Raw genomic sequence first — 16869 nt, forward strand, 5'->3', positions numbered from 1 at the left:
TATACACAATGGAATACTATTCAGCCATAAAAAGAAAAAATCCTGTCATTTATAACACCAAGGATTGAACCAGAAATTGTTGTATTGAGCCAGGCACAGAAGACAAGTATCACATGATCTCACTCATAGGTAAAATTTTAAAAAGAGGTTGATCTCATAGAAGTTGAAAGTAGAGTGATTACCAGAGGCTGAGGAGTGTGCAGTAGAGGTAGACATGGGGAAAGGTTGATTGATGGGTACTAAGTTAATCAGATGGGGTGCTTGAACAGTAGGATGGCTACAGAAAATCATAAAGTATTTCATATTTCAGAAAGCTGAAATAAAGGATTTTGAATGTTTTTCCTATAAAGAAATGATCAACATTTGAGGAGGTATGTTTACCATGATTTGAACAATACACAATGCATACAAGTATGGAAATACCACATGGTGACCTTTTAGGTACAATTTTTATGTATCAGTTAAAAATAAATTAAAATTTTTAAAAAGAGAAAAATACAAAGAAATAAAATATTTTTAGCACATCATGTTTATATGAAATGTGATACATACAGGCAGAAAGATCTAGAAGAAAGTTAAAAGAAAGTTAAAAATTATAAGAGTAGTTCTTTCTGGGGGTGTTGAGCTTTGGAGTAATTTGCAATTTCTTGTGTTCCTGCAGATTGCTTTCACTTTCCAGAGGATTCTGTAACCCTCTGAGTTTTAAACATTGCAGTTATTTTCATTTTGCAACCAAAGTAAAACAAGTCCTGTGGTCTTTTTTTAATCATACCACAAAGCACATTAAACACCAGGTGCTGGGCTTCTCTGCACTTGGGGGTCCCAACATAGCTGAACTGTGGCAAAAGGACTGTGTTCTCAAAGGTTTCCCACTGTCTCTGGCTTCCAAGCTGCTTGTCTGCAGAAGTCTTTGGAGTCCTTTACTGACAGAACCCTAGCTGCTGCTAGCTGAGCAGAGCCAACTCTGCATCACTGACCAAATGGCAAGCCAATTCTAATTACAGTGTTTTTGTTGCTCTTTGAGAGGTGAGAGACAAGAGCCCTATTTACAATCCTGGACAGAGTTTTTAAAGCCCCTAATCAGAGAGGTGATCATTGGAGTTGTAAACTCAACCAATCTACTGTGAAAATTGCTGGAAGGGAATTGATAAAAGCCTCTTCTCATTTTCAAGCCCCAGGTTTTTTTTTTTTTTTTTTTTTTTTGTTTTTGTTGTTTTTTTTTTTTTTTTTTTTTTTTTTTTTTTAAGGATAACTATTTTAATGGGGTTATTGGGATGTTTAGCTCAGAGGAAAATTCCTAATGAATCTGGGACAGAGGGTGAAGTAAGATTTTGGATGTAAGTAAATTAAATATGGGAAATGCAGATAATTATATCATTCTTCCAATTAAGATGTTTTATTACCTGTGGCCACTGCCCCCTTTAAGACAGTTATCTGGAAATGAAGCCATCACAATCCAATCACTTATTCATTTCGTCTCTTTTACTGTCATCTGTCTACATAAATGTCCTCATTTCTCAGTTACTATGCTTTCTTCCCAGCATGAAACAGTTCCAGAAGATGCAGTTAGATCAATCTCAAAAGCAAAGTTGAAAACTTAGGGCAACAAAGAAAGATTCAGATAGAGTACCCAAAGTATGGCAGTATTAAATGATTAATGATATTTCTAAAAATCTTCCCTGATTGTCTCCCAAGCAAATCTTTCAAAATACTCCCCAGAGATCATGAATATTGCCTTGCTGGGCCTGTAATAACCAAGTACCACACACTGTATATTTTAAACAGAAATTCATTTTTGCACAGCTCAGGAGTCTAGAAGTCCAAGATCATGGTGTTGGGTAGGTTCTATTTCTTCTGAGATCTCTCTCCTTGCAGAATGCACTGTGTCCCTATATGTGCTCTCTTCTGCACATGTACATCCTGGTGTCTCTCTGTGTGTTCTAATCTCATAAGGACACGAACCAGATTGGAGTAGGGCCCAGCTTAAGGGCCTCATTTTAACTTAACTATCTCTGTAAAGGTTCTGTCTTCAAATATGACTGCCTTCTGAGTTATTAGGTTAGGGCTTCAATGTACAATTCTTGAGGTTCATAATTCAGTCCGTAACATATGACATGTGTTATAAAGAGTAAATTGAGATAAGAAAATGGATAAAGCAACTAAAATCATGCTCGTTGTCTTATAATTTCAGAAACAATATCAACACAATCTGACAACTCTGAATAAAGAGATGAATATGGGATTTACTCACCCCCACAAACACAGTCATCCTCCTCCTTGCCTAAGGTCTCCCTGAAGGTGTCCATGCCTCAGAAATGAGAAGTGGACAGAGCATGAGCTTTGGTGTCCAGCCAGTTCTTGCAAGTCCCAGCTGTCTCACTTGTTACCTGGGGACACTTGGAGTGAGTCACCAAGCCTGTTTGAGTCTCAGTTTCCTCGTTTGGAAAAGAATGCTCTTATTTACTCTACTTCCATCCCTGCAAGGTGGGTGGGGGGTAATATGAGCAAAAATCATGGAGGTGGGAGCAGGCATGATGGCTACAGAAGTGGGGGTCTTGAACACATGCCTGATCTTGAATCTTGGTGACTCTGGCATAGTTTCACAGCTATCAGACATTTTTGGTACATGAAACCATGTCTGGGCAAACAAAGGATAAGAATTCAGGACTCGTATGAAATGAGTCTGGGAACAAGCTATAAATTTGGGGAAAATCTTAAAGTTGGCAAATAAACTGTATTTTCCCTATTTAATTATGTAACAGGTTGAGAAATATTTAGAATAGAAACATGAAGACAATAACTTAAAAACAACCTGAATAACTGATGACTTACATGTAATAGATGGTGAAAAGCAGAAGAAAATAGACTGGAGTTATTATGTATAGTCACTAAATTTGAAGCACGGTTATTTTTCCTTCTGAATTTCCCATTATGTGAAGCAGAAAGGGGAATCTTATTATGAATTCACAAGACATTCTCCATGAGAGGATAGAATTCATGTTCTTTTTTCTTTAATAAGGCAGCAGAGTTTTTCAAGCACAATGTTCCCAAGGAAATTTTTAGTGCAGGTCCCCCAATAGGTCAGCATTACTACTCTTAACTAGTTAACTTAGGTCTCCACAGGAGGGGAAGAACAGGAAAAAATAGAACTGTGTTATGGTTTAGATATTAGGTGTCCCCCAAAAGTTCATGTGAGAGACAATATGAGAAAGTTTAGAGGTGAAATGATTGGGTTATGAGAGCTTTAACCTAATGGGTGCATTAGTCCACTTGAATGGATTAACTGGGTGATAATTGTGGGCAGGCAGTGTGTGGCTGGAGGAGGTAGTTTGCTGGGTGCCTGCTTTGGGGTACATATTTTGTCCCTGGTGTTCTGACCTTGGTCTCTCTCAGCTTCCTCGTTGCTGAGTCCTGAATTGCTTTCCTCCCGCTACAGCCCTCTACTGTGCTGTTCTGCCTCACCTTGGACCCAGAGCAATGGAATCAGTCATCCATGAACTGAAATCTCTGAAACCGTGAGCCCCAGATAAACTTTTCCTCTTCTACAAGTGTTCTTATACGTTCTTTTGGTCATAACAGTGAAAAAACTGACTAAAACAGGCTGAGTCCACTCTCAGATTCCAGTTTAGTGGTTATGGGTGAGTCATGCATATCTATATTTTTCAAAAGCAATCTCAATGTGTCTGATCATTAGATAGATTTGGAAAGCAATGATGTGGGATAAGATATTCACGTATCTTAGTTTGAGTTCCTCCAGTAAATACTGAGATAAGGATTTGAGTGCAGAGAGTTTATTTGAAAGGTGAAGGAGACATCAATAAAGGAGTGGAGAAGGGAAAAAGAGAGCATAAACTCGCCTCACCAAGAAGCCTGTTTCCATGACAGAATAGTGTGCTTATATGCTAAGTTCTGAGTTGCTATCACTTGAGCCTGCCCTTGGAGGATGGCAATGCCCCGGTATCCCCAATTTCCTGTATATGTGGCAAAGTGTGCTCTGGGTGGCCGGACATCCTGGGCAAATGCATGTAGGCAAATGCACACCATTTGGAATTTGGCTGGTATACTTGGAAATGGTAGGAATGAGGACCAACGTGACTACCACAAATCAGTGCATGGATGCCGCCTTCACTACCATCTCAGGAGCAGCTTTGGAACTCAGGATTGTCATTCTTATGGTTGAGAGATATAAACACATCTTGCCACCAAAGAGCTGATTTGCTTTTGATACAGTGGGATTCGGATCTGGGAATAGGGGGTATGGACATAAAAAGGGGACAGACCTCTGCAGTGCCCAAACACCAGGTCCTGCTAACCAACTGAGTGAGCTCAGGCTGGCTTTGTCCCTCAAGACCTTGCTACCCTTTGGTACAGATGAACAGAAAGAAGTTTCTTTCCTTTCCCTCCACAATTTACTTTCAGGAGTCTTAGATGAGACTTCATAAAATTAAAGGATGATGCACAGGTAGGAAATCTGACATGAGCAGACCAAAGGACCACTGTTGATGGCTAGACCGGGCTCTAGTACTGCATACTAGCTATATGGCCTTAGGCAGGGCTTTAGTTTCATCATCTGTAAAATGGGAAAAAATGATAGTATTTACTTCATAATGAATATGAGCATCAGGGAAAGAAAACTTGCATTGTGCAAAGTAAATAGTAACTGTTTATAGAGAAAGGTGGAATTATTTGATACAAATTCTTTGTGACTTATACACAGAGATCATGCAGTTCATAAGGTGAAACCAGAAGGTCTTGGCAATCGTTAAGCAATGGCAATGTCTGTAAGTCAGGTAGCACATTCCCAAGATTTTCTTTGTTCATTTCATATTCTTCTCTTGTCACTGCAGCTGGATCCTCAGAAAGCCTGGTAATTGTCAAGGTTGTCTGTGAGGATGAAAGACTTGGAGAGAAGACCAGCATTTTTCAGATATTTTCCTTCAGAGGAAAGGTAGACAATCCCAAGGAAGTTGGGTTTGTGTGAGTCAACCCCTTCCTATCTCCTGTGGGTCATTTTAAGATCTACTCAACAATCAATGCCATTCGCTCAATGGAGAGCTTGTTAATCCTCAGAACATCGGCTTGATTTCAGCTGGCCTTCCATTTTACCATCTCTTCTCTGAAATAAAAATATAATAGAAAAAAAAATAAGAAAGAAAAACAATGAGGTTTTGTACCCAGCTCCTGAAAGATCCACAATGTACTGACTTTAGGTCCTGCTTCTAAGGTCAGATCCAGAGAATGCCTGTCATTTCAATGCCTGAACACCTACAGAGAAAAACAGCGAATGCATTGATTCTGTTTTTTGAAAGTACTGAGCAACATGCAGAACATCTGTCAACCTTAGAAGGAATAGCTCATGAAGTTGATGAGTTCAGCTGCTCTTACTGACAAGTGGAAATGTTAGCACTGAACCTGGGGACAGCCTGAAAAACACAACTACTAAATTTCTTTGGAAATCTAAGACTTGGGCCATCCCTAAGCCAAATTACTGGCCGAGTGTACACTTTGTTTTCAGTGTTCCCACAGACTTCTTTCCTGATGCTTTTAGAACTCATTATCACCCCATGTTACCCCAACATATATGTGACAACACACACACACACACACACACACACACACACACGTATTTCCTAAGCGATTCACACCAGTCTCTGATTCTTTTAATGCTGAAGAAGTTCCAGCCACAAAAATGGATGACTTTCCTTTTAACTGTTGCCCACTCATGAAACCACAGGACGGTATGTCCATCTTGTGGCCTCAAGATGGACATAATTTTTCTGCGTTGGGAAGTAAAAGTCGTGAACCTCAAAGATCGCCCTAGTCAGGGTCTGTGTGAATATACCACTCAGGGTCATTTGGTATATTCTAGACCATCCATATTACTAGTGTGGACACACGTGAGAAGAGGAATTCAGGTCTTCCTTTTTCCTGAATTCTGATTCATTTATGTGGATTTGAGAAAGAAGGAGGGAAGGTTACAAATGACCACAATGTGTGGTCATTGCACTTGCATCTGGTTTGCTTTTTCCAGGGCAAACCCAGCTGAATGGATGGATTAGTGATACCACTTACGGAAGCCGGGCTGACAAGAGCTCTGGAAAAGGAGAAGGGCATGACTCAATGGCAGTCCTTCTGCCAGTAGAGCTGCACTTGGCCACTCATGGTTTATGTCGTTGCTCAAGGAAACAAATACTTATCGACTTTCCCTGTCTTGGAAGTTGCTCCAGGATCAGTTTCCCCATCACTTCCCTGGGAAGCCAGGTCATACATAGCGCTGAGCATGTTATTGGGGGAGGGGCATTTGTAAAGCAAACAGATCCCCTTTATCATACCTTGAAGGAAAAAGGAGGTTTTAGCATAACAGATATTCTTTATTATGATGCTGTGGCAATTTAAGAGCCCACCTTGCCTTTCCAGTCCTCAGAGAAACTTGCTGACTGCCTGTGACATTTTCATGATGTATATTATTATGTTATTCTGTTTCTTTGATGATTGGGAAACAATTTTCAGGAGAGGCACTTGTCCTTTAAGGGACATTGTATGGGTAACTTGGAGACATAGGTAACAATCACCAAGCCTGCAAGGGTTTTGATTTCAACAGCTGTAAAATAAGTGGATGAGATCATTCCTAGGCTTCTTCTAACCCTGACACTCTAAAAGTTCACTTATCTTCAGTAACCTGAACATTTAATTAAGCTTAATTTTCCATTCCCCAACTCTGCCAGAGATGAGAGAACTTACTATATGAGCTGAAAATCTTGAGCCAATAAGGAAAACTTACCCACATCCCAGAATGCCTTATTCTTGTTGATGTCAGAGCAAGAATTAGTGTGAGAAATCAAGAGGACATAAAAAAGAATAGCACATACCTAGCAGATTTTGTATATCTGTGCATTACAATTTGCCAAAGTGTTCTTGAAAGTTAAATCTTCCATTACATAACTTTTTTTTTATCACTTTCTTAATAATGTTCCAGTTGAGTTGGCATGTTTTATGATTTTCCTTACTTCAGAGATAAGCACATTCTCAAGGATTAGACTAACATTCCCAGGTATTTTTGAATTTAAAAACATTGAGGTTAAGAGAATAACGCCAGTGGAGAAGTTTGAGGAAGACACTGTTAATGATATTTAGGAAGCAGGATGGTATGTGCCTCAGATAATGAGATGATGCTTAATTAAAAATACCTTCCAGTCCAAAAATAGCTCACCATAAATACGAACATCTGTAAGAATTTGGAAAATCAAGAAGCAAGCTGGGATCAAGGCTGGAGCCTGCAGATTGGGCATTTTTTGTACATGTGTAAGCCTCCGTAAGTTCTTTCCACTCACCGGCACCATACATTTTTGGTCTAGTGGGGTAGAACATCCCTACAAACTGACAGATCATTTCCATTCAGTTCTGGCCACAAAGAAGCCCAACAATCTTTTTTATTTGTTTTTAATTTGTTTTTAATGGCTTATGTGCAATCATAGCAACCTAACATCATTTGTTTTTGTAAAGCACCAAGGTCACTGTTAACTGATCATCTGCATGTATTCAGGAAGAGGAATTATTAACCTACTGCACACCCCTCAGCCCTTTATATGTGGAGAAAGAAACTAAATGTGAGCATTTGGCTTTCCTGAATCTGAGCAGAGATGACCGTACTTACAACATGCCTCAGAGATTTTTTCCTTTATAAGTACTTTCACTTGACTAATGCAATTGGCCATTAGGAAAATAAGTTTTCATTAGTAAGGATACAGGATTATTTTGAAGGAGCAACCTGGAATGGATTATCAAATTTGTGAAAGCTACTCTAAAATGAATACACTCATACACTCAAATAAACACAACTAATTTATTTAAATTGTAAAGAACTGTCTGAGCAAAACTTGATTTTCCTGTTCTTTTGGGGGGGGGGCGGAACGTGTATTTCTTTGAGTCATCTTTCTGTGGTTGAACTTACAGAGGTCTATTATGGAGTTGGCCTGCAGGGGGCGTTAAATCTTCATCAAATCTCCAATAATCACTGCAAGGCTCTCAAATCCAGTTAAGCAGAAGCAAATAATCCTGTTTCTTCTCACTGGGATACAGAAGTTCTAGGACCTATATCCTGACTTTCACAACTCAGCCTTTTAGATTAGACCTAACTTTTTAGTATGTTTAAGATGGGTGTGGAAACAATGGCCTTGGAGTGTGTGTCCTGAGCCTAACCTCTGAGTGACTCCCTAAAGGTCTTAGATTGTCTTACCCTCTGGTTAACTTTTAAATAGAGTATTGCTACAGATCAGAACTCTAGGACTTCCCTGAGGTAGAAATATGGTTTTTGGAGGCCAGAGATAACTTAATATGGGTTGGAGAAGGCTGTGTGTCTCAAAATGGCAGAGAATCCTTCTTTCCTATGCCAACCTTACAAAGAGTAATTCGTGCTGCTATTTTTAAAGGAAACTATTACGTAGGAGTGTGAAAATCCGAGTCTGAGGAACTGGCAACTTTATGTAGTAAAGTCTGTGACTATAAGTTAATATAATACAGTGGCCCAGAGGTCCATAGGTTCTAGATTTGACTGACCAAATTTTAATAATCTGCTGTACCCTGTGTTCTAAGATACTGAATCAATGACTTAACTGATTTCTGATCCACAGACTACCATCTCATATGATAAACGTGATAATTAAGACAATCCAAAGAAAGCACTCAGTTCATAGTAAGTGTTCCACAGATGATATTTGAAAGCAAATTATAATTATTTCCTTAGACTGTATTTGAGATAACTGTCATATGGTTCCAGCTTTGTCTCTCATTTCTTTGCAGAGGCTTCTTCATTCTAAATACCTCCCTGTGTCTTTATCCCTTTGTTCCTTCTGTGTCTTTTTTGCCCACATTGTCACCTTATGAGATCCCATCCAAGACTCAAGGATTATCAGTAATGCCATCTTAAAACCAAAAAGAAACCCATAATTCACGATTTCAAGAACAAAGTGTGCTTTCTCCTACCTTGGATCAATGACAGGGATCTTGGTGTGTGACAGATGTTTTTTTTCCCCCTCAAATCTCACAGAACTGTACAGTTAATGTGGGTGATTTTTTTTTTTTTTTTTTTTTTTAATCATGTAACCTATACTTCTGTAAACCAACTCAATAGGAATACAATGAGAAGATCTAATCTTTGGAGACAGAAAGATCTGCTTCAAATTCAAGTTCAAATACTTTCTACCTGGAAAATCACTGAATCTCTTTACTTGCTGTCTCTCTTACATAAATAAGGCAATAGCCACTTTCTCCTCCTGTAGTGAGGGTTTAGAGACGATCATGGTGTCAAAATGCCTCACACAGTTGAAGCTATATGATTATTACGACTTTCCTCTCCAGCATTGTTAATTCTATGTTTGCTATACATTCCTGTCTATCAGAAGGTAATCGCGAGGACAGAATATGTGCTATCTTTTTCCTGGTCATTATGTCTAGTATAGAGTAGATACACAGCAAGTATTAACATACCTAAAATGCCAAAAGGCATTTCAGCTTAAACATCTACAGAAAGCCATACTTAGATAATCACCTGGGTTTGCTAAAACTTAGTATTTCAAAATCTGATACTCAAGTTGGTCAATAATTCAGCTGTGTCTCCCCAGTGTACAGTAGGTCTTAATAACACATCTTTCGTTTTGATGGTTCTTTAGGTTCACAGGGTGGTCTCTTTGTCTTCAAAACAAGTAGAATGACTGTACTTTATTTATTAATTTATTTTTGACCAAAAAGTCACTCTGTTTTCCATGGTTCAAAGTTAAGCTTTTATTTGGTTTTAAATTAAAAAAATAAATTTCGTTATTAAATAGTGAGATGGGTCTAACTAATGTCCAGATAGTAGCTTACTCAGGAATATACCACCAGGGGTACAATTAAGGGAGTCGATCACCTAAACTAAAATTATTCGTTATGTCGTAGTGTTTGTTAAAAGTTCAACAGTGGCATAATTCAAAAGAAACTGAAATACAAAGTTTTAAATGTTTACAATGGATGGGAGAATTAAACCACTTATTCTACTGCAATCTCAAACTACTTTCTTTCTTAATGCCAGTCAGTTTGGACATTATACCACAGTGCTAATGTCATCAGGTTCATCTGCTTTCTTTTGCCTGCTTGGCAGGGATTTCAAGTATTCGAGGTGTCTCCGGGCGTCCTCCTGATTTTGCCTCACATAATACACCACATATGAGATCACCATGGTGAACCAGCCAAACATGGTGACCAGCATGGCATAATCGGTAGTTTTTTTAGGGAGGTTACAAAGGTCAGCATCGTTGGCAGCATTGAGGAATGGTCTTCCAGCGTGTTCATCTAACACGGAGGTCTTACAGATCACATTGTGGGCTGTCTCATGATTGGACGCCATGCTCCTCAGAACCTGCTGCAGAGTACAGTCACAGTGCCAGGGGTTGTTGGCAATTCTGGCCCTGGCCTTCAAGTTATTGAAGGCATTTTTATGCACGCTTTGAATCCGGTTGTCAGACAAGTCCAGAGTCTGTAAGGTTTCAGCTACTCCTTTGAAGGCGTGCTCATCAATAAACTCGATGCCATTTTTGGACAGGTTGAGAACTCTCAGTTGATGCAGGTCTTTAAAAATCTCATTGGGGATAGACGTGATCTGATTGGAGTCCAGATACAGTAAGACTGTTTCGGGAGGAAGATCTCTAGGTATCTCCTTGAGATTTGCATTGCTACAGGTGACATTTAAGCCCCCAGAGGAAGAACAAAGACAGCCCTTGGGACACATACTGGCAGAATGAAAGCACAGTATCATAAGAACAAAACTCTGTAGGAGGAGACACATGGAGAGGGAACGGGTTAACCACAGGTCTACCAGATTCATGCTGGAATGTCAGCATAATCACAAGTCCATTCCTCATTTACTCCAACAACTGTGGCAATGGTTCCAGCTCTGGCCACACTGTTGATTTTCTTCTTGTATGGTTCAAAAGGCTGCCGCTAACACGGGTGTCTCTTCATCATTCCTGCCCTTGCTCGGGAACCTAAAGGAAAGGGAAGCAGATGCAATTAGCCCTTTCGCAAAGGGAGAAACACTGCAATTAAAAATGCTCTCAGGCGTCGGGTTCTACGTGGGCAGGAAGGTTAGTTATGCAGATAATTTCCATTAATGCCATTGGGAATCATCTGTGTAATGGGAATCTCCTGCTCAAATCCCAGGTGTTGGGGAGAGGACCGTCGATAAATGACATTTCCAAATTCTGTCTCCTTGTTTTCAGTTGGGCAGAATCAGAGCAAACGGCCCCAATTTCTCTCATCTCGACTTCTCTCCTGGAACCCTTCTAAATTCTACCGCAATGAAATTTAATTATGTCTTTCACCCGTCCTATAGAAACAGATGCATTAATGCAATTTAACCCTGAACTTGAGCAGCCATGAGAAATAATACCAATAATTCATGGTTAATGGTCAGAGTCTGGAATATGTGTCATGGCTTTTGAATACGTGCCCAATTTGGAATATTGTCTCTAAAGAAATTAAGTCTTGAATTAAGAAATGAATAAATGCCTTCTAACCTTCACAACAAAATATTGCTGGGGGCAGACAAACAAGCACTTTCAGAAGAGTTGTTTCCCTTGTGACCTCCCAAGATTACATTAGACCTAGGAGTATGCTTCCAACTGAATTTCCAAAGGATTCTCCTTCTGTCTTTTAAACAACATATCCCCTCCCCAAGGGATCTTCAAATATGACACATACCTACAAAACTTTTTCGTAAAAGAAGAGAATTTAGAAATACTGGTCTCTAAAATCTATCCAGTAGCCTACTTTTTCTTTCCATATTAGCACTAGAAAGAGTCACAGAAATTATAAAATTAAGTGATATAAGCAAGATTATAAAGCTTAATAAAAGCAAAGAGCAGAGATGAATATAGAAAGTTACCCTCTGATATAAAGAGGACAGACATAACTTTGGGACCAGTCTACCAAGACTAGTGGGTAGAAATGATACGACTTGCTCAAGGTCAAACAGCTTGTAGGTGTAGAGATAGAACTGCAGCCAAAGTTTTGTTCTGACTCATTAATCTCACAACTCTTTCCACTGCCCCCACAGCTCTCTTCCAATCCCATCTGCTCTATGACGATACTCAGGATCCAGCAAGCATTGCTTTTTTGTGTGATTTCTGATGCAGTTATGTTGTAGCCTAATCCAGTAGCCTGTGGATCTTGCTCCAAGTTGAGAACCTCATGGGGCTCAGTTGAGGGGACACTCTGCATGATGGGGAAAAATCCATGCATGATTTCAGAAGCTTCTCTCCCAGGATCTGAGAAATAAGGAGAGCATTCACTCCTCTTACAGCAGTGAGCATCAAAAGTCTTTCTGCATAAGCAACAAATGACTTTCTGCAAACTTATCCTTTATAAAGATCCCAGATGGATAAATACAGAGGGAAATGACTCCAAATGTTACCAAACTTGCAGAAGAGATGATTAATGTGAGCTGAAAACATAATGAACTGGGTTGTTAATCATGGAAAAATGAGATTAACAACAGCCAAATGGAGTGGATGTGCTTTTGGAATCCTGCATCCCTTAAATGCCAAAAAATACTAAAGAAGGACCCCTAGGCTGGCTAAGCCATCCATCAATAGCTCATTTCATTTGCAGTGAAGTGTCCCTCCCTTCCATATTTTCCTCCCAAATTGCTTTGTATGACATTTAGGGACTGTAGTAATTATTTAGATGGGAGAGTGGCAAAATAAACAGATATGGAAGGCAGGGCACTCGGAGAAGAAAGAGGAGCAGAAGGACAAGGCAGGGGTGCAAGAAGGAAGACTTGAGAAGGATCCAGGAGATAGAAATGAATTTGATTGGAGGGGAAAAAAAAAAGGAAGGTTGTGTCAACTAAGCAACTTTCATTAACAGAGTATGAACCAGCCTAAAATCTCTAAAAAGGTGGGAAGCTTCTGGGGAGAGTTCTTTTTTTTCCCTTAGTCTATTTAAAAGAGTTTTTCTGTAGAAACGTTTTCTATTTAATTCAGACTAAAAACTCCATGAGGCCAAGGACTTTTTGTGCCTCTTGTAAGAACAAGAGTAAATAATTTCAGATTAGGAAATATACTGGTTGTGTACGAACTTTAATCCTCGTTAGCAAGATGCTCTTGGCTAGGTTGATCAATCTATCTCAACCTTATTTTCCTTATTTTTTAGAGACTTTAAACATACCAATTATAAGGTTGATTTGAGAATTACACAAGATAATGCACATAAAGCCCTCAGCACAGAGCCTCATGGGTAGGAAGAACTCAGTGCTTGTCAGCTGTGGTCACTTTTATTATGCCCAGATACATGCCTGACACTTACCATAGTGCTTGGCATACTGTAAGGGCAAAATAAATATCTGTTATATGAATGAAGCAATGCAATACTGAGAGTCTAGCTGTGCTTTTTCCTCCATATGGTGACTATTTTTGTTATTATTTTTAACATAAACAGTGGCTCATCAAATGTCTACTAGTTTTCCATGCCAATGTGGTAGATTTTGGAAACGTAAGTATAGGCTCCTGAGAGACAGACTCCTCTAGGCTTAGTCATGGTTTCTCCAGAATGATCATTCCAATGGCCACAGTCACAGACAAGAAATGGTTAGGACACATTGTGAGTTCTTAAGATCATAGACCAAATCTTGAGATGGAATCTCCACGCCCCCAAAGGGTCACTCCTACTACGGATGGAATGCTCTCGGGGAGTACAAATACAGAGAATCTCTTGCATTCAAGGACATTAGACTAAAACTAAGTATTTAATTTTCTATGATGTTTGATAAAAGAAGAATAAAACCTTCTGAGATTGGCTAAATTGCTGGGACAATCACTTGGCTTCCATCCCCTGCCAGGATAAAATGACAACAGATGAAGGATGTAGAGAGTTGAGTCCTTGGATGTCGTGATGGTCTGAGTATTTGAGTCCCCATGTTGAGATCTAATTCCCATTGTGAGGGTATTTAGAGGAGGGGTTTGGGCGAGTTGTACAGGTCATGGGAGTGGAGCGCTCATGAATGGTTTTAGTGTCCTTATAAGAGAGTCCCAAGAGAACTCCTTTGCTCCTTCTGCCATGGGAGGTCACAGAGAGAAGCTGGGCATCTTTGAACTGGAACACAGGCCCACACCAGACACCAATCTGGAACCTTGAGTTTGGACTTCCCAGGTTTTAGAAGTATGAAAAAATAAATTTCTATTGCTTCAACAGCGCAAATGAACAAAGACAGATATCCAGGAGATAGAAAGCAAGGTTGAAAATGTGGGGTCAAAGTCATCCTCAGCAGGGATGGAAGAGCTTCTTCTCACTCCATGATGCTGGACAACTAGTTTCCAAAGAGGTCAGTTTGACACTACCTTAAGTTACTGGACAGATCAACAGCAGCTGTTGAAAAAGGAAAACATGGGGAGATGAACCTCACAGTAAAAAAAAAAAAAAAATAGGTGGGTATTCCTCTGACTGATTATTATCCAGCAGAGAACAATGCTAAACAAGAGCTTGGAAACCTCAAACTCCCTCCCACTCTGCTTTGGATCAAGTCTGCACACATACACCCAAAGCAGCAAACAAGATGTGCTCTTGGAAGAGCGCCTCCTTCCTAACTTCAGAATGAGTGGGTAGATACAAGGAAGGCCCTGAGGTCACACTGTGAAGGAAAAACAGTAACCACAGTCACTGCCTGCCCCTCCAAAGGAACCAGACGCAATAAAGAGGCAAACAAAACTTCATTGTTTTTCTGCCTCCCAACGCCCTCTCTGCAATTCTCAACTCACTGGACAACCTCGTTCCTATCCACTTATTCCCTTCAAATGTGTCAACCAGGAGGCCACAGTCTTTCTAAAGTAGTGCCTAGGTATACTTTGTGTCTTCAAAGATTATTTTATTCCCAAACTCATGTTTTGCTCACATTTTCTGGCACCCATCTTTCTGAGCTATAGCTGTTAATACTGGGATTGGGTGGCAAGCTTCAAAGATTGTTTCCAGAAGGAAAAAGAAAGTGCACTTAGCAGATTATTCATTTAGTGAGAAGACAGTTCATTCAGTGGCTGACTAACAACTCTGTCTTGCTTTCTATTTCTTTCTTCTCATCAAAAAGGAATACTCAGGTCCACTTAGGAATTCTAACTCGAAAATGTTATTAACCCTTCTGAGACAACAGAGTGCACAAATCCAGAAAGATATCTGTACACCAATTTCATTCAATTACATTCTGTGCAACTCTACTATTAAATGGGAGGACTTGATTAAAAGGCAGAAAAATAGCAAAGCAGAAAAGTCCTTTGACTCACAACACAAAATTCACATCAATGGGGGAAAATACACTTAATTACATAAACTTAAAACCTCTGCATGGCAAAAAATCGAGGTGATCCATAAAATCAAAGGACAGATGACAAAATAAAGGGCTGATTTTATTTTTAGTGTACAAAAAAAAAAAATCTTACAAAGGATAAGACACTGAACCAATAGAAAAATGGACAGGAAAAACAAGAAATCCAAATGACAATATATATAAAATGTTGATGAAACAATATGAAAAGATCCTTGATCTCATTGACAGTAAAATAAATTTAAGTTAAAGCATCTATAATCTTGTTTATAATTAGGAAGGCTATTTAAAGTCAATGAACATGTGAAGAACTATGCATTCTCAAACACTTGATGAGCAAATAGACTGGTGAGCCCTTTTTATGAGCAATTTACAAATCTCAAAAATTTAAAATTTAAAAAGAAGCTTAATTCTTAAATTTGTATTGATGTAAAGATGTCCAAATATGATCCCTAAAAGCAGCTGGAAAAAATCATATGTATAGTATAAGCACATTTGTATGTCATTTTTTTTAAAAAGAAATAAGCAAATATATGTATATGAAATATGATCACATATGCATTTCCAAAAGATCATATCAGAAACTTTTAATAATGTCTAGGCTTGGTGGTGCACTCCTGTAATTCCAATGGTTTGGGAGACTGAGGCAGGAGGATTGTAAATTCAAAGCCAGCCTCAGCCATCTTGGGGAGGCCCCAAGCAACTTAGTAAGTCCCTGCCTAAAAAATAAAAAATGAAAAGGGCTGGGGATGTGGCTCAGTGGTTAAGCACCTCTCAGTTTGATCTCTGGTACCGTCCTGCCCCAAGAAACCAAAGAAACTTTTAATAAAGGTTAATTCTGTGTAGTAGTGGAACTATGGGGCAACGAGAGAAGAATGCATATTCTGTACTTCTACATGATCCTAAATTTTTGTTATGAAAGTGTGTTTTATTTTATAATGAAGATTTAGAAGATGATAACACAGAAGCATCAGAGATTAGTTGAAAAAGTAACCCAAATTTAGTGCCTCAGAAAGTAACTATTCAGCACGTGAAAGTGTTGGATGGTGTCGTCCCAGGTAGCAAAGTTGATGAGAAGATGAATTTTAAAAAGCAGAGCATGTTTGAAGAGACTGGATATATAAATGGACAACATATAAAAGTAGAAGGTTGACCCACAACCTGCAGCAATCAGTCCAGGAAGCCAACCTCAGCCTCTGTGGCAACCAGCTGAAATTAGCCAAGACTTGACCAATAAATGACAAACTCCCTAAATTTGGTTGCTGCTTCCAATTTGGAACCAAACAGAAAGAGCCAAATGTGCACCCCCTAACCAGTCACATAGGATGCCGTCCTTTAGTTACCCTGCCTTCAGCCTCCCCAGGCCAATGACCTCCAACTGGGGCTTACCTGAAGCTTCCTTTATTTTCACTGTAAAGCTTCCACTCATCCCTGCCTGCCTTTCAGTCTTTGCTAAATACAAGGGATAGTGGCTGACTCCCCAGCTTAGAAACTTTGAATAAAGAACCTTCACTTATTCTCATTTG

At 39.3% G+C, this 16869-nt stretch overlaps 1 protein-coding gene across 9 annotated transcripts in view; it reads right to left on the reverse strand.

Moving 5' to 3' along the window:
* Positions 1-4463: 4463 nt before the first annotated feature.
* LRRC3B (leucine rich repeat containing 3B) overlaps positions 4464-16869 on the reverse strand; it is a 125650-nt gene continuing 113244 nt past the window's right edge. For 8 of the 9 annotated variants that reach the window (XM_079114302.1, XM_079114300.1, XM_079114299.1 and 5 more), the window contains one exon: positions 4464-11018. In XM_079114302.1, the coding sequence (XP_078970428.1) occupies positions 10079-10858 (780 nt within the window). In that variant the 5' untranslated portion in view covers positions 10859-11018 and the 3' untranslated portion in view covers positions 4464-10078. The remainder of the gene's footprint in view (positions 11019-16869) is intronic. The other variant, XR_013759785.1, reaches the window with a different exon arrangement.

The sequence above is a fragment of the Sciurus vulgaris genome (assembly GCF_902686455.1).
Source record: "Sciurus vulgaris genome assembly, chromosome: 16".
NCBI lineage: Eukaryota > Metazoa > Chordata > Mammalia > Rodentia > Sciuridae > Sciurus > Sciurus vulgaris.